The 19707-nt window shown below is 48.2% G+C and overlaps 1 protein-coding gene across 5 annotated transcripts in view; it reads left to right on the top strand.

Annotated features, from left to right (window-relative positions):
* LOC142886912 (septin-9-like) overlaps positions 1-19707 on the top strand; it is a 62959-nt gene that overhangs the window by 10629 nt on the left and 32623 nt on the right. Inside the window, exons 2-3 of one of the 5 annotated variants that reach the window (XM_076024175.1) lie at positions 921-983; positions 17447-18169. In XM_076024175.1, the coding sequence (XP_075880290.1) occupies positions 921-983; positions 17447-18169 (786 nt within the window). Of the gene's footprint in view, positions 1-920; positions 984-3530; positions 3634-5338; positions 5517-11064; positions 11540-16914; positions 17072-17446; positions 18170-19707 lie in introns of those variants that run through there. The other 4 variants (XM_076024178.1, XM_076024174.1, XM_076024176.1 and 1 more) reach the window with 4 other exon arrangements.

A 19707-nucleotide genomic window follows, 5' to 3' on the forward strand; every position in this document is an offset into this window, starting at 1 on the left:
ACAACCAGGCCAATCAATGAGGGATTACTGGGGGTATTTCTCTTGTGTCAGGGACCAGCTGGTCAGCTGAGCGGGGAAGCGACATTCCTCTGACGCTGTCACACGCACGTGGGGCCCTGACGAGCGTCGTCATCGCGGCTTCCCAGCAGCCGCCGCCGCCGCCGCTGCCGCCGCCGCACTCTGAGCGGCGCCACCCGCCCACCGCAGTCCGTATAGCGACTGGCAACAGTATCTCTCTGGCTCCTTATCCTGCGTTGTTTCCTGTAGCCGCCGCCCATTTCCAAAGGGCTGCTCAATAGCGGGGCCGATAACCTCGGGCCCGTTTACGACTCATTTCACCTGGTGAGTTGATATTGTCGGGTGTTTTTATTGGGCCTCACTGGGAGAGGCTGCTGCCGTAACTTTCTTTATTATCTAGATGCCTTTTGCTCTTCGTCTTGCTTGATAACCACGTGGGGTTTGGCCCAACAATTTTTTTTTTTACTTTTTCTTTCCGTCGTTTGTTGCCAGAAAAGTAAACAGAACCATAAAAAGAAGAGAGAGATGCGTTGCCAGACAACAGCAGACGCTGCACTTTGTAGACTTTGTCGGCTTTCAGCAGACTGTGACGTAACCTTTTGGCGGCATTTTGAAATTTAAATCAGTGACAAAAAAAACCTGCCTGCCAGCTGGGCTGCTCCTCTGCAAACTTTTTATAAAAATAAATAAATAAATAAATAAATAAATAAATAAATGTTAAAAAAAAAAAAAAAAAATCCCACAAACAAGCCCAGATCTGAGAACTCTGGGCCGTAGAGTCATGGTGCATTCGGCTGATTCCCTTTGCTGACAAAGTCTCATGCCACATCTGTTAATTGTTACACAGATTTCTGTCGTTTCCAAGAGAAATGTTCTTACTCCTCTCGTTTCTCCGTTTACAGCGAGATCAGCCAGCGCTCGGCTGAGGAGGACAGAGAGGGAAGGATCTGCCATCACCAGCCCCAGTAAGTGTCTCTTGTTATTCACCAGCACTCTCGACTCCATTGGCTCTGGCCGACTAAATTTCGCTGGCTCACGACAAAGTCTGCGAAAAGTCCTCCGTTTCAATGTTCCCGCTCAGTGTTATGGAAATTGGCGACCTTTAGCAGGGGACTGTGGTAACGCTGAGGGCAGAGCAGGCAACAGTAAACCTCAGCTGCGCTGCCCGGCTGACTGTGTCCTTTACGTGTCCAGAATGCTCTATTTTTCTAGATTCGTGTAAAATTGCTTTTTGTAAATGACAGAGACCTCATGATCATACAAAAGGTAAAAGTGTTAGCAATAGCATTATGCTAAGTAACTGAGACAGTATATACAAAACAGCCTACAAATGTTGCAACCAGCCACCGGGGGGCAGCACAGAGTTCAGCAGTCTCTACGTACGACGCATGACTCCGAACAGCGTTTCTCATCACGCGTCTGTTGTTAACTTATCTTTGCCTGGAGACAAAATACACGAGTCAAAGCAACACATGCAGTAAATGAATTATTGAACAAGCAATAAATACAGAAAGCATGAGTTGAGCGTCAGTTGTGTTTTTAGGGCCTGGCGTGTGTTTAATTACCGTTGCGCCGCAGATATGGGGGCGGCTGTAAAGTGTTGCTTCAACTACACAGTGTTGGTTTTTTCAGGTCTGCTGATCTCTTGATCCTCTGCGTTAATGTGTCACACACACACGCACACACACACACACACACACACGCATTGAACCAGAGACGCCGACGTGCTTAAAGCAGACACGCACGCATTCAGGTTGTATGGGAAGCGCCTGGGGTCGAGGATGAGGCTTTTACTTGTTCAACAGACCTCCCTGACGCCGAGGCAGTCACCGCGGGCTGTGTGTGCGCGCGTGCCTGTGCGCGTGCGTGCGTTTTTGCGAGAGAGGAGTTTACAGTACAGAATCCTCCCAAACAAATGCCAACACGTAAATCTGCCTCGCCGGCAGATGTTTTGTTTGGGGGGCATCTCCCATACAAGTGCCAAATAGCAACACATGCATGCACGCACGCGCACGTGCACACACATGCACGGGCCTGTCCGACGTTGCCTTTGTTGTTTATCTTCTCTGTGTGCGGCTTATTCCTGTTGATGCTCAGCAGGTCTTGTCGCACTGGAAACGCTGGGAAATGTTTAGACGGTCGATTATCAAACATAAATATATATATAAATATAGAATTATTTGTATCTAAATTATCTACATATAAATACAAATTATTTTGTAGTATTAGCACAGAGCCTTGCAAGCGATGATTCATGCATTCACATACCCTTTGGTTTCAGCCAATGCAGGGAGAGCCGTAGTTTATGCAAAGTTAATTTGAGCGGCTGCAAAGAATAACAAGTCGTTGCAGGCTACTGGGGCTCTGCTGCCTTGGAGGTTTTTCATTTTTGTGTTTTTCAATCATTTTGTTTCGGTATGAATGCATTAAGGAATTGCATGACGAAGATGTGACTGCAGGCATGAAGAGAGACAGACAGACAGAGGGATGGACAGACAGACTGACGAACAGACAGACAGACAGATGGACGGAGGGATGGACAGACGGACAGACAGAGGGATGGACAGACAGACTGACGAACAGACAGACAGACAGATGGACGGAGGGATGGACAGACGGACAGGCAGAAACAACAACAGACAGACGGACAGACAGACAGACAGACAGACAGGCGGTGAACCAGCGGCCGTGCACGAGGCTGCCGTTGCTCAAGATGTCCTGCCCGCCGTGTCTCAGTGCGTTTGATCTCTCTATCGCCGCTCAGACGCTCGCCCACGCGACCTCTAACCCGAAGGGCGGTGCGATGGAAGTGCCAAAGGTCAAAGGTCGTCTGAGCCCCCCCCAAACAGAGGCGGCGCACACTCAGTAGAGCTCTTTGTCTCTTTTTTTTTTTGCCCGCCTTCCAGCCTCTGCGACGTTAGCGGCGTTAGCGCAGGGCACAAGTTGTTGTTGCTGCTGTTGTCGTCAGTGTTCTCTTCTTCTTCTGCTCTTCATTCCAACAGTGGCAGCCGTGTTTTATTTTCAGCCTTTCAACACCAGCTCGACAAGATCTTTGTCGGCATTAATTCAATGGAGGCCCGGAGTCTGAGAGCGCACGCGGAGCCTTGCGAGTTGGCGAGCGGTGGAAGACTCTCGCAAGGCAGGGTTATTTTAAGGAGCACGTCCGCGTCACATGGCGCACGCTAATGGTTTCTATTTTCACGACACAATGCGGCTTCAGTGCTCCGGCCTCCGCCGAGAGAAGGAGAGCGGGGCAGAACGAGCGAGGAGCGAGGAAGAAGCAACATATGATCAGCACATGGGAATGTCGTAATTCTGAATTCATTAGCCGGGGACACACTGAAGGAATCAAACCGCACAGAGGCAGGGAGGGAGGGAGGGAGGGAGAGAGAGAAGGGGGGGCGGAGGGAGGGAGGGAGGAAGGGAGGGAGAGCGCATGGAGAGGCAAGAAGGAAAGAGAGAGTAAGAAGTTGAGGAAGAGGAACAGAGGGAGGGAGGGAGGGAGAGAGTGACGGGAGAAAGGGAAGTCCAAAATAAGACGGAGGAGTCAAAGAGCAGACGCTGCATGTGGCTGCGGAGGGAATGATCTGCCCATGGAGGGGGACAAATTCTCAGGTAGGAGCGGCGTCGGGGCTCCTTTTGATCAGCTTCTCTGTCCTGATTGGGTGTCTGCTCGGCGGCGGCCGGCCTCTATTTTCCCCTCTCGGTGGTATTTTCCACTCTCTCATTCTGTCCTGTTTGCTGACTGCATGTTTTCTCTCCTGGGGTTCGGACCTGGAAGCCGTGCAGGGTTTTTTGTGTAGCAGCGTCGCTCGGTTCCCCCGAACCTCCTCACCCCCCCCGCCTTTATTTGCCACGTATCTGTTGCATATTTTTGGTTCTTTCTTCTTTGTGGGGGCAACATTGTTGCTTCTGCACCACCTCCTTTTTCTCCCCCTTGCCTCTCTGAGCACGCTCGCTTTCCAGGAAAGATGGAAGAAGTGTGTCGGAGGAGGGAAGAAAAAAAAACATGTCTTAAAAGGTGTGACAGACGTGGCTCCATGCTCTTTTTTTCTCCCCCCCCCCCACCCCCTTCATCTGCATTCTTTCATTCTTCTTTGGGTGTGAAAACAGGAAAGGAGTGTGTTTGGACAGCGCCGCTCTTGTCCCTTGTGGCTTTGATCCCACCGCTGCCATCAGTCAGTCCCTCTTTAAGCCAGCAGCGTGGAAGGGACAAACCCCACTGCGTAACGCACAAAAAAAGATACATTTTCTGTGTCTTTTTGGAAGTTGTTGTCACATTTCATATATGTTGTCATTTTTTTTTTAATATTGTATTTTTATACTCTTTTATAACTGTCTGCACTTCATACTACCTTTTCTGTGGTGTTGTGATGGGTCTGTAAAGCTAATTACCCTGAGGAAATAATCATCAATAAAGTAAAATGGAATTGAATTGAATTGAATTGAATTTAACTAGGGATCCAAGTTATCAGTTAATTCATTAATCATTAGTTGATGGACCTTATCGATCGATTAATGAATAATTGATAGGCAGCTATTTTTCCTGTGAACCTAAATTTCACAATGAAAAATGTGTCAAAAAAAAAGTTATTTAAAAGTAACTTGTTCTAGGTATATTATGACCATCATAGTATCTACTGGTGAATTGCCCTTTCCTGCCACTACACTGTTATAATGATATTAGCTTCCCGTGTGAAATATGTTCAATTGATTGTGACTAATTTAATTTAATCGATTAAATTCTTAATCAACAATTAATCGATAATGGATTGATTGTTAACATCCCTAAATTGAACCAATTCATGAAAAGTGATCAAAGTGCATTTGTTCACTCAACCAGTTGCGGGTCTGGCTGGAGGCATCTTCTGCTCAGCAGTCACATGGCCCAAGTGATTGAGCTCACATATTCTTTTCACATTTCTGTCTCTCTGGACTCCAGTGAGGCGTTTTTGCGAAATTATTCATCCGCAATGCTCTATAGAGCTCCACAAAGTGGCATATGTAGCCCTCTGTTTACAGCATTCCCCCGAAATTGATGCTTTGACACACCTATCACATGTTGGGATGGAGACAGAGAACGCAGCGGACACCTGGCTGGCGGTGCTGGTACTTACCAGGGAGATTATTAGTGAGAGATTACTGCCCCTTGTGATGTCACCAGAGTCTGTCATCAGTGAAGTGGATCGAGGGCCACAGTTCACTGACAGAATAGACACGCGTTAGTGTCAGATAGCGCTGATAAAACATTTTTGACATTGTGTGCGATGTCACTTGAGTGTTTTTGTTACATTTGAATGAAAACTTCCTGACAAACGTGTTTTGACTGAAGTGAATGACAAGCGCGGCTAGCCGACGTTTCCATTCCACTGTAGAGGAAAACTGTGGACAAGGTGGACGGCTCACAGTTACCAGGTCCTACGCCAGGCCAGGCAGGTGTGCGGTAAAGGTTGGAGAACATCATTCTGTTGCTTCAACACAAGCTTGGTCTGTTGATGGTGAGCACATTTGCCTTTTATTTTTCCTACACTTGGTGGTTCTGTGCTCCTGTGCAAAAATACGATGCCGAAGTAATTACTGAGGAAACGCTTTTTACGTACGAATGGTATTTTTATGAGTGTGTGTGTGTGTGTCTGTGTGTGTTGTTTAAAAGGCAGGAGAAAAAAACTGCGCTAGTGTGAAAGTGAAGAATGTGCATGCATGTGTGTGTTTGACCTGGTGGAACTCGTAACACCTCCATGGTGTGTGCAGTTTGATCGTGGGTGAGACCATTGCCAAGTGTGTGTGTGTGCGTCCTTCCAGTCAGAGTTGATTGATAGAAGATGATTAACTCAACTCTCTGACTTTCATTTACAGAAGTCTTAAGTTGACTAAAGTTCCTTTTGGAGTCTGTCCTGCAGGCTTTCAGTTGGATGCAATACATAATTTGGTCACTAGATGGAGCTGCTGGGTTAAACGACAAAAAAAACAACTACTGCGTTCATCTCATCTGGCCCTTTTGATTCCGTCTTATCGCATCTTCACACTGAGCTCATTCTCACTTCAGGTTCAGGTGAAAACTTTATTAGAGGAAGTCGCACACCCTCTGCTCTAACCTGACTGCTTTAATAGGGCGGCGAGTTTATGCACCGACCCAGAGGGATGATGGGAAGTGGGTCGGTCCGGTGGGCAGTACGGAAAGAGAGAGAAAGAGAGAGAGAGAGAGAGAGAGAGGTCTGTGATGGAGGACAGCTGCTCTCTCAAAATGTTTGCAGAAGAACTCACCCCCTCTTCAGCCACTACCACACGACACACGCACACACACACATACGCACACACACACACACACACACACGCACGCACACGCGCACACACACACACACACACACACACACACACACGCACACGCACACACACGCACACGCACACACACACACACACACACACACGGCTTGCTGCAAAGAAAACCACCAAGCGAGAGCAATTTGTGGGTTATGCGAGGATGTGTGTTGTTCTATGCGTGTGTGTGTGTGTATGTGTGTTTCCAACAGGTGCTGCGTTTGATTAAAGAGTGCCAGGCCCTGACCGGTGTGCTGCTGTTTGCAACATTTGCTTAAGGGACAGCTGTGCGGTCACTGCAGCTGCAGGATAAACTTCTAGACACAACTACTGCGAGCCTGGCAAGGGGCTTTTCACATGTGTTGCACGGATGTCACTAATGTGTGGCTTTCTTTTGTCTTTCTTTCTGCTTAATTTTTTGACAAAACATTTATCCAACACAGCAGCCTGCCACTGGTTCTTTCCTGCAAGGGCTTCTGCAGCCATCCAATAAGCGGCAGGCACGTAACTTTTTACGTTTTTTTTGGCCGTCCCATTAGCAATGCAGATGTTTCTGTCTTTTTTTCTTGCATCTGGTGCAGTAGTTTTTTTTTCGCATTAGGAACCTTGTCAATCCTTTCCCGTCTCTGAAATCCCGGGCCAGCGAGCAGTGTTAAGGTGGTTGCCGTGTAAACAGAGCCGCGGTCGCTAAGCCGCGCCGCATCCAAAATACACACGCGGCCTGCATGCACTGGATATAAGCAGCGCACGCTGAATTTGACCTCTTCCAGATGCCGTCGCTTGACGCAGCCCCAGTCAGGGGTGAGTCATGTGCATCAAAGCTCTCTTTCTCTCTCTCTCTCTTACACACACACACACACACACACACACACACACACACACACGCAATGCTCCGGTTGCTTCAGCGTGAACTCAGCAGGAAGCCACAAGATTCCTTTGTTGCACATGCTGGAAATGTAGAAAATGACAGTGGCCGACCAGACTTCCCGTCCCGATGATCCTCATTCAAAACATTCTGCGCCGACAGCAGCGCCTGGTTCCGACATGCAGCTCTTTGTGATGTCACTGTTATGCTAGACACAACATCAGATCATAAATTTGAAAGATTTGTCAGTGAACGCCTGAACGATGTTGCGTTTGCGCTGCTTTTCAGAAAGGTGCCTGCCAAGGCATGTTTCTTGAAATCAGCCATTTGTGATGTCACAAAGGGCACTGATAGCTCACTGCTGCCCCTTTCAGGTGAATCACAATCAAGGAGGTTGTTCCGTCGTCCTCTTGGCTGCCTTGTTTCTGTCTCCTTCCAAACATGTGTAAGGCCTCTCAGAGCATCAGCAGGAAAACTGACTGGCTGTAAACAGAAATATGCTGTAAATATGCTGTTCTATGTCGTAGATTACTGATGATTAATTGCGCAAAGCTGCTTCACTGGATTCCAGGGTGAAGAAAAGTGAAGATCAAAAAATGAATGTGTGGGACTTTTAATCTAAATCTTTGTTTCCATCCAGCCATTTTTAAAAACCTTCTCCTTTGCTGATGCAGTTGTTTGTTTTACTACTGCAGGAGGTTGAACTTCAGTTCAGTTGAACGTTCAGTTTGTATTCGTGCTGCAGCACTAGGCTGATTTATGCAGCGGACGGAGCAAAATTACAACCTGCAGTTGTACCTCTAGTTTTGGGTAATGCTAAAAAACGTCCATAAGAGATGGCAGCGGTGAAGAGACCCGCCTGACGACTCGCTGACCCCTGATATCGGCCCCTGGCACTGGTTGCTGCACCTGCCACTCCAGCTTGGCACTGGTTCATAGACGTTTTTTAAGCCCTCTTGAGCCGCGGCGGTGGTCTCACTTTCTGTGGGTGGCAGCGCAAGTCATTTCTGTCCCTCTTCATCAGCAGTGCAACACAACGCCGGCGGCTGCCAACTCACAAACACAGCAGTGACCTACTGAGGAGGTTCTTTGCAAAAGCACATGCTGAAAAAGAATTGAAAACAAAATCTGACAACAAAGAAAAAAAGAAAAGTCTTTTTTATTATTCCAACAATAACAAAAAACACACACAAAAACCCTGGAGCTGAAGCAACGGTAGCTTTGTTATTAGTTATTTTTCGAGAACGAAACTTGCAAACAGTAGCTGCGTTTTCCATTACCCATAGAAAAACCTAAATATCACAATAAAAAAACTGGTACTGCAAACACCTAAACTTTGAAAAACCTCTCAAATTGATCGCTAAAAGATTTTGACGCTCTCGTGAGGTGGTTTTTCGGAAGTATCGATATCGAGGCATATCGCAAAAAGTATCATGGAAACACTTTTATTTTGCAAAATGGAAATGCAGCTATTGTGGGCATCGGCACATGGATTTCATTCAAGCTTTGGCACCAAACCCAACTGAGAGAAAAAGAGCAAAAAACACAAACAAAACTTTTGATGTCCTTGTAAGCATTGAGGCGTGTGGATGCAGTAGTTAAATGAAGCTCCTTGGCAACTCAGGGCAGAAAACATTCAAGCGTCTCGGTGAGTGTGACAGTTGTTACAGCAGATTGGATTAGCACTGTTTGGGCTTGCAGGGGCTTGCAGAGATAAGCAGTAGTGGAAGGAAATCTGTTTTTTCACCACCGCCCCCTTCTTTGTCTCAGCGTGTGCGCGCGCACACACCCGAGGCTGTGCGCGCGTGCTCTTGAGCGAAAGGGTTGGGTCCTTCTCGGGCCGAGCAGCTGAGGGCCGCGCGTCTTGTACATGTGTCTATATTTGTGCATGCGTATGTATGTATGCCAAGCACAGAGCCGCTGACTGTGTGTGTGTGTGTGTGTGTGTGTGTGTGTTTGCGCGCGTACGCACGCGCGCCAGGGAGTGGAGGAGGAATCTGCCGCGCATGTGCTGGGCAGCGAGATCATTGCGGACCGCAGGGTGTGTCCGTCTGCACGCGGGATTCTTCACCCGCTTCATATCTTCATCTGGGTCTGTGACCGGATTGTGTTACTGCTGCTGGGCGCGAATGACGCCGCCACCTACAACGCCGTGGCCCGCAGCGACACGTTTTATTTACACGAGCGACACTGACCCCTGCTGGACAAAGTGGCGCAGTAACAGGTGTGCTGAGAATGTTGGTTTGGCAAAAACATTGAAGTCAGTCAGTTTTGTTTTGTTCTTTTAAATCCGTCGTAACTTGACCAGTGTGTGGTGCGCGCAGTGTTGCGCGAAAGACTTAAAATTCTGACTTAGTTGATGTGAAACGATTTGAAATACAGTGGGCCTGTTCAAAAGAAAGAAGACGTTAGCACGCTTGCGCTCACACGACCCAGCTGCGTTACATTTTAATCAGGCGTCAACGCGTGCAATAAATCGGCCGCTGCCTTTGTAGTTTCTAAATGGCTGCTCAAAGAGAAACAACAACAACTGTAAGACGACAACCAATTTGGAAGAAGTGATTTGTCACTTCCAGCAAGTACAAGACGCCAGTGTCATGTGGGGTCGGCGCCACCCGCATTGAGTTTAGTTAGCGCGCAGACGCAATGCAAAGTCTGCAACACTCAAATGGACCACATCTAAAACGACGAAGGGAAGTGAACGCAGCTTGAGTTTAATTTGCTTATTGTTTGTCTTTTAAGGATCCTCACACGCTGATGTCATGGATGTGATCTAATCTCCGCTGGGCTTTTGCCAATTACAGAAAAATGATGGGTGTGACGTGAAAACCTTTACGTTATTACACTTTACATTAAACGCACTCACACACAGTCAAAAAACTGATACCCGAGTGAATTGGGTATTCAGAGTGCGTGTGGACCTTGATTCCACTTGGTTCCTCTCTAATAGAGATGGAGCTCACACCCAAGAGCAACCACAGACCATCATGCAACATGTTGCCTTCAAGAGTCCAACACTCCCCCGCCATCCCCTCACTGCTGTGGATCTTCCCATCGCCTCAGGTGAGGGTCTCCCAGGGCGGGCCTCAATTTGTAGGCCGTAAATCTCAGGGGCTTTGTGGGAGAGGCTCTCACACACACGTGCGCGCGCCCACACACACACACACACACACTAACTATTGGCAAACCCTGTTTGGATGCTAAGCGCTCGTTTTCAGCTGGGATCCTAAAAGCAGTTGTTGTTCCTCGGTTACTGCGGCCCTGTGACCGACGCCCCTGCCCCCCCCCTGCTTCCTCCCTCACCCAAAACGCACACACGGGCGCACACGCACACAGGGTCTCATTCACATGGTCATTAAGTCATTAGGCTACTTATTTATTGATGTCTGCCTCCGGGGCGGCCGAGCATGTCGGACCGTCAGCCCGCCGAGCAGCAACCCATGTGACCACGGCCGAGCCCGTGATGTTTTCACTCCGGGGGCGTGCTTTTCAGCCTTCAGTCGTGCACCTCGACTTGAAATCTCAACCTGCTTCGTCAGTTTCTCAGAATTTGTGTGGGTCATGCGCTGGAGCCCACAGGAAGTGAGTTCCAGCAGCAGCAGCAGCAGCAGCAGCAGCGTGCGTATAATTCGACCATCCCTTTCGGAAAAGGGAAGGATGGGGGGGGCGCGGAGGGGCGGCGTGTGTAAAAAAAGGCAGCTTTTCACAGAGAGAGGAAGTGGTAGGAGGGGAGGGAGAGAGGGAGGGAGAGAGGGAAGGAGACACGGGGGGAGGGAAGACAGTGAGCTGGAAGCAGAGGGAGGGTGGGGGGTTGTCAGCATTGCCTCATTCCAAACTCTGGAAGTGGAGAAGAGGAGAGCCGAGCTGCTGCTGCTGCCGCTGCCGCTGCCGCTGCCGCCGCTGCTGCTGCTTGAAGAAGTCAGAGGGGCAGACATACAGACACACAGACAGACAGACAGCGAGGGGAGTGGGTTCGGATCAGTCAGCCGCTCGACTCGTGTGCGTGGGTGCCTGTGTGTGTGTGTGTGTGTGTGTGTGTGCGTGGGTGCGGATTTCTTTCATTTTTCTCCCCCCCCCCTCCTGCCTCCCTTCCCCACCTTCACTTCCCTCCCTGTCCTTAGCACGCCGGGCTCCTAATTTGGGATTTGTTTTAAAAAGCGGGACCGGGAAGTTTTTTTTTTTTTTTTTTTTTTTTCGTCTTCCTTCCCTCGCTGTGGGGGGGGAAAAAAAAAAAAAAAAAGGGAACCCTCCTCTTTTGCTGTGCGACACACTCACCTCGCAACATGTCTGATTCCACTGTCAACGCTCACTTGGAGGGGATCATATCAGACTTTGAAGGTCAGTTCCTGTCTCTTCTACTTCTTCTCCTTCTCCTTCTACTTCTTCTTCCCCTGCTCCGCCTTGCCTCCCTTTAACCTCAGCGCGAGGACACCGCCGATAGTTTCCACATGTTTGATCGGAACCGATCCGGAGGAAAGAAAAAATAAGGGGCAGGGGGTGTGAAAGGGGCTCGCTGACATCTGCGGCGGGCGAGCTGCTGCTGTGTTTTGAAACGGTCGGGGATGAAGGGGGGTGAACTTGTGCTCGGAGTGCTTGACGTTCTTTCATGGTTCTGTAACTTTGGCCCAGATGCAGATGAGTGAGTTTGCCTTGGACGTCCTGCGTGCACCCACGGCTTTGAAACGTGTGCGTTTTGGTTGGGGTGTGTGTGTGTGTGTGTGTGTGTGTGTGTGTGTGTGTGTCCTGTACGAGCGCTCACCAGATAGCCAGTGACCAATAACGGCTGTGAGGGGAACACCTGGTACACCCCTCCCCTCTTTCATCTCTCCTCCCTCCCTCCCTCCTCCCCTCCTCTCTCAGCAGCTCGTCCATCCTCGGACCCTCTCGGCTCTGGCTGCCGACGCCGCTGCTAGTTGACAGGGTGACACCCCCTTCCCCGATTGTCCGTCCGTCCCGAATATCTCGCAAACACATGGCCATTAGGGACGCATCCGCACTTGTCCCAGGCCCCGTCTCTGTCAGCACCAGTTTACTTGTGGTATGCGTGATGGATCCGCCGGCCTCCCTCTCCCTCTTCCTCCTTCTCCCCTTCCTATCTTCAGGTATTTTTTTTTTAAAGCCTCCGCTTTGCACAATGCGGCGGAGCAGAGAGATAAGTAGTGTTTGGGAGAGGAGCGGTGGGGGCCTAAGGCTGAGCGAGCGTGAGCCATGTGGCTCCAAATCACACTTTTCCCCTCTTCATAATGGGCCGGTGTTGTGATTGTCGGCGTTGTGCGATCTCTCTCCGTGTGTGGTAGTGCCGTCATTGTCACGGCTGCTCGCACTAATGCATGACCCACACTGTGCAGGATGGCACCTTAGCAGCAGGGAGGGCCCCATTAGGCAGCAGCGATATCAGAGCCGGGGTTGGAAGTCATATTTTTGTGAAAGCAAAGTTAAATTTCAAGTAGTTTCTGTAAAGTGGTGGAGAACATTTCCACTGTGCTTATTAACGGTCTGCTCCACTTCAAAAACTGTGCTTCATTTTGTTTTTTTACACCTCAAGGTTCCTATTTTTTTCATTTTCATACTTCTTTATATCATATCAGGCACTATGTGTTGCAATTTCACTTAATAATTTGTGCAAAAATTCTACGGATGTCCAATAATCAGCATATATGCAGCTCTCTGTCTCTGAAATCTTCAGTGTTGGCTAAGTGTTGCCTCGAACCTTGGAGATGTGACTTGAGGCCCTTTGTGACATCACAAATGGTTAATATCAAAACTTGTCTGCCTTAGCTCACACTGAAGAGTGGAACCCAACAGAATAGAGCTCAGGAGCTCGCTGACAGGTGGAGAGAGAATTAATTTTGAACAATTAAATTATGGAATTTATAATTTGGAACCTTTAAAAAATCAACAGCTGACCTTTCTGATATGTTTTTCTTTGTCAGTGGGAGGTGTAAGATTACAACTGCAGGGGGGAAATGTTTGCAGCACCTCGAAAATATGGGATTTAATAGTAAAGATGTGGAGGAAAACACAGAGAACACAGAGCACAGATCTCATTTGCAGATGTCACTGCTGCTGCCACCGGCACCATTTAGTTGAGATGTAACACTGGCGGTTTTGACGCTAACTGACCTTTCATCCATCAAACTCACAAAGCAGCGGTGGTGGAGGTGGTGCTGGTGGTGGTGGTAGTGGTGGTGGGCGGGGTGACAGGAAATAGAGGACAGGATATTTTTTGTCCGTGAGGCTGATGACCTCAGCTGTGACTTCAACCTCAAAAACTGACTCAGATAATATGTGAAGGACTCCCCTCACCCCCACCTCCACACACACACACACACACACACACACACACACACACACACACACACACACACACAGTTTCAGCCGCTGCACGTAGATCTCCTGTCTCGATACATCTGCGAGGCCCTAAGCACTTTATTATCCCTGGAAGCAGATATGAACCAGATACCTGACTAACGCCTGTTAACATATCAAGCAATGGCGTCTGAAAAGCTGCTGCTGCTGCTGCTGCTGCTGCTGCTGCTGCTGCTACCGCTCTCTTTCCTCTCTGTTTGTTAAAGCCATTCACGGTTCTAGCGAGAGGAAATTCCACAGTCGGGGAAAGGAGTGGGACTGAGTGCAGCCGGGCCTCTCTGCTCAGGTCCAAATAGGGCTCGGCCTGTGTGGCGTTCACAATCCCATCACAATAACACATGCTTTGATTTCCACTAGGTGTGACGGAGAGTATAGGAAAGGGGTAGAAAACACACTGTTGCAGTAACGCTTGAAGAGACGCTCTTTATTTCCCACAACTGGATTACTTTCTTTCATTCCATTTCCTTCTGTGTGTTTCGGAGCCTTTTAGAGACAATTATTGTTGTTTCTTTATCTTCCCTTGCCACAGCGAGACTCTTGTCCAAAGCAAGATTATAGTAACAAGAACTTAATTTTCTTGGTAGAGTCTGGTATTATCTCCCCCATGTCCTCCCTTCAAACATCACTGGTCAATGAATCCGTGAACCGTCTTATCTGTGCTCCGCCCTTTGTGATCACAGAGAACACCACCAACTCTCACAGCTTGGTGACCAAAACCCGCTGCTGGAGTCTTGGATGGGCAGACAGAATTTAAAAAAAAATGTCCAGAGTGTGATAGCCACCATGTCCCATCATTGTGCCTTATCGCTGCACTCTGGGCTGTCCAACGTCGACAGGTTTCCTGTCAGTGACAGCAGCAGCAGCACCGGAGCTCCTGGGAAACACCGAAGGTCAGCGCTCCAGTGGAACACAGCGGCTCATTGTTAGCCTTTAACCAGCATTGGCTGTTTTTCCCCTTCCTCGGACAAGCGGAACGAAAAACCTGCGCCCGAGCAGACCCCGGGCCGAACCCCCGCCTCCCCCGGAGATATCAGCTGGTTCTGAGCTGGGGCTAAAAAACATCTACCCTGTGATGAATGATTTTCTTTTGTACATTCACGAGGGCCGAGCAGTTTCATTTCAGCGGTCTGAGTCACATTTTGTATGTGGAGAGCTTTTTTGAGGTGACTTTGCAAAACGCTGAAACAGAGAGAGCATTCACCACTTCATCTCGAGGCACAACAAACTGCCTTGAAAGAAACTAGCGCCGACGACAGGATGGCTGCGTCCTTGTGAGCAGGCCGAGAAGTTGTGCTTTAAAAAAAAAAAAAAAGCCTGCAGGCTTACGGCCAAAATGAGTTTACTTCTACTCTTTTATGGTAGCAGGAATTTGCGTCTGGAAATCACAAAGTTTCAGTGGCCGAGCCAGAACTTTATTTTGCACTTTAATTCACGTTGAGCTACTTTAATAGATAAGAAGATGCCTATTTAACGGCGCATAAAGAAAATCCATGAAAAGGAGAGCATTGTGGGGAATCCATCCGCTATCTGCTGTGACTTCCTAACAGTCAAGGCTGGTGTTTTGCTTTTTGTGAGCAGCGGTTTAACGGAAGTCCCATAACACTGTGGGAGAGTGGAGAGTAAACAGTGAGGCTGATTGTGATCATATTACGTTTGCAAACAGCGACGCTGCCTTTCATGGACGCCTCATTTCCTCGCATTCAACCGAACGTGTGCATGAGTGTGTGTGTGAAACAATCGGGAAAAGCTGTGGCACTCTGAGATAATTAAAAGCTCGAAGACGTAAGAGATGTTTGGAGGAGGAAAGTCTGACAGTGAAAAACACCACTGAAAATGACTGAAATATCCTTCACTGCTAGGATAAAAGCCCCGGCATGTTTGAGCCTCTCTCTGTGGGAGTGCAGTTATCATTTTGACTAATCCCTGTTGATAGCGATCTTAAATTCTACATCCTGCTGGCCTGCTCCTGAGTCATTCCCATGTGTGCGCGATGCTCATCCAGCAGGCATCGTCTAATGAGCTCCTGTGATCTCTGTTTGGCCAACTCAGTGTGAGCCTGAGCGGCCGAATAAATTCTAAAATGAATTGGGAGATGATGAACGGAGATGCTGTTTAATTTTTCAAGTGCAATTCAGGGTTGATGGGTAAAACAAGGACGCAGTTAAAGGAAAGTAAGCGTGACACATTCATTTACCTTTACCAGGAAAAAAACAGAAGTGACATTTCGCTTTGACCCTGAACAAAACCTGCTAAGCACACACACACACACACACACACACACACACACACACACACACACACACACACACACACACACACACACAGCATATTTCATATAAAGCACACACATCCATGGTATGGTGTGTGTGTGTGTGTGTGTGTATTTGATGTTAACGGGGGCACAAGGTTTGGGCTCCCAGTTGGGCAGATCAAGCTGTGTTTGCTTTAGTCCACAGCTGTGTTTAAACACACACACACACACACACACACACACACACAGAAAGAGAAAGAGATGGAGAAAAGCATGCATCATAGCCGACACGGCTTCAGTCTCCTCTGTCACCGCAAGACACACACACACATGCGCGCGCACGCGCACACACACACACACGCCTGCAAGTGGGGTTGTTGTGCCACTTTCGCAGTCAAACGCATCTTTAAGCGGTCTGCGGCGCGGCTGATATGAGTCGACTGTTTACTGACACAATTCAAGCTAGCGGCTTGAAAAGAGAAACATCAGCTGCAGTAAATAAGCTCTGTTCACTTCCTGTCCAGTCTGAAAATGAAGCCTCTGCGAAAGTATTTCAGGGTTAGACTGTGTTTATTTTATATATACTTTCATGAAAAAAGTTCTTGTAACACCCAAAACCTGCCCATCATTCATTCAGACAGTTGTAATAAATCCAGCTCATGTGCTTGAATATGGATATTAATGACAGTTTTTTTTTTTGTTGCTATAAAAGTTGTCATAATGAGGTGTCACAATTGCGTCTTGATGAATTATTAAAAACACAAAACAATTATAACACCCACAACAACATGTCGCTGATGGGAATATGGACACTGACTGAGTAATGGCGGAAAAACACTCAAACAAAATGAACATTATTTGTTTTAATAACCAATCACAGCGGGGTTTATAGGTTTACATCACAAAAAAAACATGTGAGAATTACGTGCACGAAGACTACATTTTTAACCGAATATGATTTAAAATGGCACCTGGTGGGTTAGCGCAATATCACGCAATATCTCGCGAGGTTTCCTGAGCGGGATGTTCGTATATCGCGCATCTGCGACGAGTCAGGCAATTAGCATCACATCCACATGCGAACACAAGTTCACTGGTGTTTGTTTTTTTTAACCGTCAAGTGAAAATAAAGGCCTGTGTCTTTCCGAAAATAAACGTGGAGACGGAACAAGTCGCTAGTTTTTGTTACTCTGAGCGGATTAAGATGACGCACATTATGCTGTCGCGCTACGTGAAGCGGGTCAAATCCGGTGAGATGAACACGGACTGTCGTGGCTTTAGCTCTGGAAATGTGACTGAAGTTAGTCAGTTTATAATATGACTAAACTGAAATTGTGTTTTTTGTTAACTATTCATGTGTAACTATTTCACCACTTGGAAAATTAGGTGAAGGCTCATTAAAATGGTTCACACCTGCCGTTGTAGTGACGTCATAGCATAGCATTGTTGACACTTGAGCTCTGTGCTGGTGGCTATTGTTAGTTGGCTTTGACTATATGCACCAAAGGGTTGTGCACTTGCTCTCACGTGAAAATATTGTTTAGGGCCACAAACTCTGAACGTCTGGTTCATTTCAATGGTGCTCAAACATCAGTGGTCTAACCCTCTGTGTTCTCCTCCCCCAGCGCTGAAAAGGTCGTTCGAGGTGGAGGAGACGGAATCCTCCACGCACCCTTCTCCCCTCTCTCGCCGGACCAACAACCCCCTGCGCTCGTCCACCTCCTCCACTTCCAGCCAGCGGAGCTACGACCTGAGCTCGCGGAACTCCGACTTCTCCTCCTCCTCCTCCCGGTCTTCCCCGTCCGAGTCGTCCAACCCCCGCTCCCCAAGCGCCGGCATGAGGCGCGCGGAGTCCTCCCGCCGCACGGAGATGTCCATCGAGGTCTCCTCCAAGCAGATCGACAACTCCCCCAGCGCCGGCATCGCTCGCTTCGGCCTCAAGCGGCCAGAGGTCAGCCTCAGTAGCCGGAGTTCCCCCCTGGACAGCTCCTCCAACTCCCTGCCCGCGAGCAGGCGGGCTGAGCTTGGGGCGACCCGACCCAGCGAGCCCCCGGCTCCTCCCAGGAGGATGGACGGGCTGTCCCAGCTGTCCTCTGTTGCCACGTCCAGGATCCCCGAGCCCAACCGGGGGAGAGCGGCCGAGCCGCCGCCCCAGAGCCTCAGCCAGGTGGACGGCACCTCCAGGAGGCCGGAGTTGCCCGTCTTCAAGCAGGCCGACAGCGCCGTGGAGAACAACAGCCACCCGCCGCCGGTGCCCACCGCGCCGCTGCCTTCGCTGGCGGAGCCGAGGGTGGAGCGGGTGCAGTCGCCCGTGGCCGAGATGCCCGCAGCCGCACCAGCAGACAGCAGTGAGTAGCACCTTCCTCTTTCTTCTTGGGTTCTTCTTCTTCTTTCTCCAGGTTTAACTGGACCAAACCACTGAAACGAGCATTTCCATGCTTAATTCACACAACCTGTCAGGTGTTTGTTTTATTGTTTGTCTTCCTGGGTCCCAGCGTGCCACTTAATCCAACTCTTGGACCTCGGGGCAGTTCTGTAGCGAGCAGCATCCCGCTTATCTCACCCCAAAGTAATCCCTCGGCAAGCTCCAGCGACGCGCCGTCGCGCAGAATCAAACCCGACGGCTTCCTTTTTTCCGTCAGTGAACGCTTTTCATCATCACGTTGCATCTATTCGGTATGTCAGCCCCCTTCATTTTCCACTTAAGAAGCAGCCCTAGAATTGACAGTCCAAAGCTCTGAGGAGCACACGACTTGAGCTCATCATTCTAAACCGACTGTGAATGTAGGTCAGTGAGGCTGGTGATGAGAATCACAGGACTGCTCCTGCGTCAGTCCGCATATCTCAACTCCTGCAAAGTGGCTGAGTGAAGAAAAAAAAGACTCACCAAGAGCTAAAAAGTTTGTATATTCTGGGTTTGTGTATGAAATGACGCAACTTCATTTACTATTTTTTTTTTTTTACCGTTGAACTTAAATCAGTAATTATCACGGTTGGTGAAAAATAAAGTTTTTGGTTGTTTTGCTCTGGGCCGGTTCTGCTCATGTGACATTAGCGAGCGGCTGTAATTGTGCATCATCTCTTGTTTACTACTCTGTTTACTAACAGGGTGTAAATCAGTGTGAAATTCTGCTCCAGATAGTCAGTCCAGTTAATTTTTTTTTCTCCACACGAATTGCGGCTGACTAGCCTCCCAGATGTGGTGATGTCATCGTCCGAGGATCAAATGTGTTTGTAGCATTTAGAGGCTGCGAGGGGCAAAGAAATGTTTCATAAATGTGTTTTTTTTCGATGCCGGGGAAACCAACGGCTCTGAACGTTCAGCTCTCCGATCCAGCTGCCATCCGCTGAAATTAGATTGAAATGTTGTGTTTCACTTCAAGTTTGATTTAATTCAATTTTTTTTTTGGGCTCAAAATGCACCAGAGTTTACGATTAGGATGATGATAAAAGGTCAACTAGATATTGGGGTTTTTGGTAGCTTCACCTTTGCTTATACACTCCTGATCAAAATCTTAAGACCAGTTTAATTTTTTGCACAGATCTTTGGCTTATAAAGACCATGGTCTTAAACTTTTGATCAGCTGATGAACAGCCTATTTCAGTTAAATTGTTTCCAACAAATTTCATGCTATTTTTTTTTTCTCTTTCTTCCATTTCTACTTTTTGCACTTTGAAGCTCTATTTAGAAGCTTTTTTTTTTTTTTTTAGATCCAACAGTGCAAAATGCAAATTCTTGCAATTTCTTAACTGGTCTTAAGATTTTGATCAGGAGTGTGATGTGATGCCTTTGCTGGGCTTGTTGTTTGTTGCAATTGCAAATTGCTGAATCAGAATATTTATTGCACAAAGATATAATGCAATGATATACCATATACCATACTGT

Source organism: Nelusetta ayraudi, unplaced genomic scaffold (assembly GCF_046127955.1).
Source record: "Nelusetta ayraudi isolate G7.1 ecotype Tasmania unplaced genomic scaffold, CSIRO-AGI_Nayr_v1 ptg000016l, whole genome shotgun sequence".
Lineage (NCBI taxonomy): Eukaryota > Metazoa > Chordata > Actinopteri > Tetraodontiformes > Monacanthidae > Nelusetta > Nelusetta ayraudi.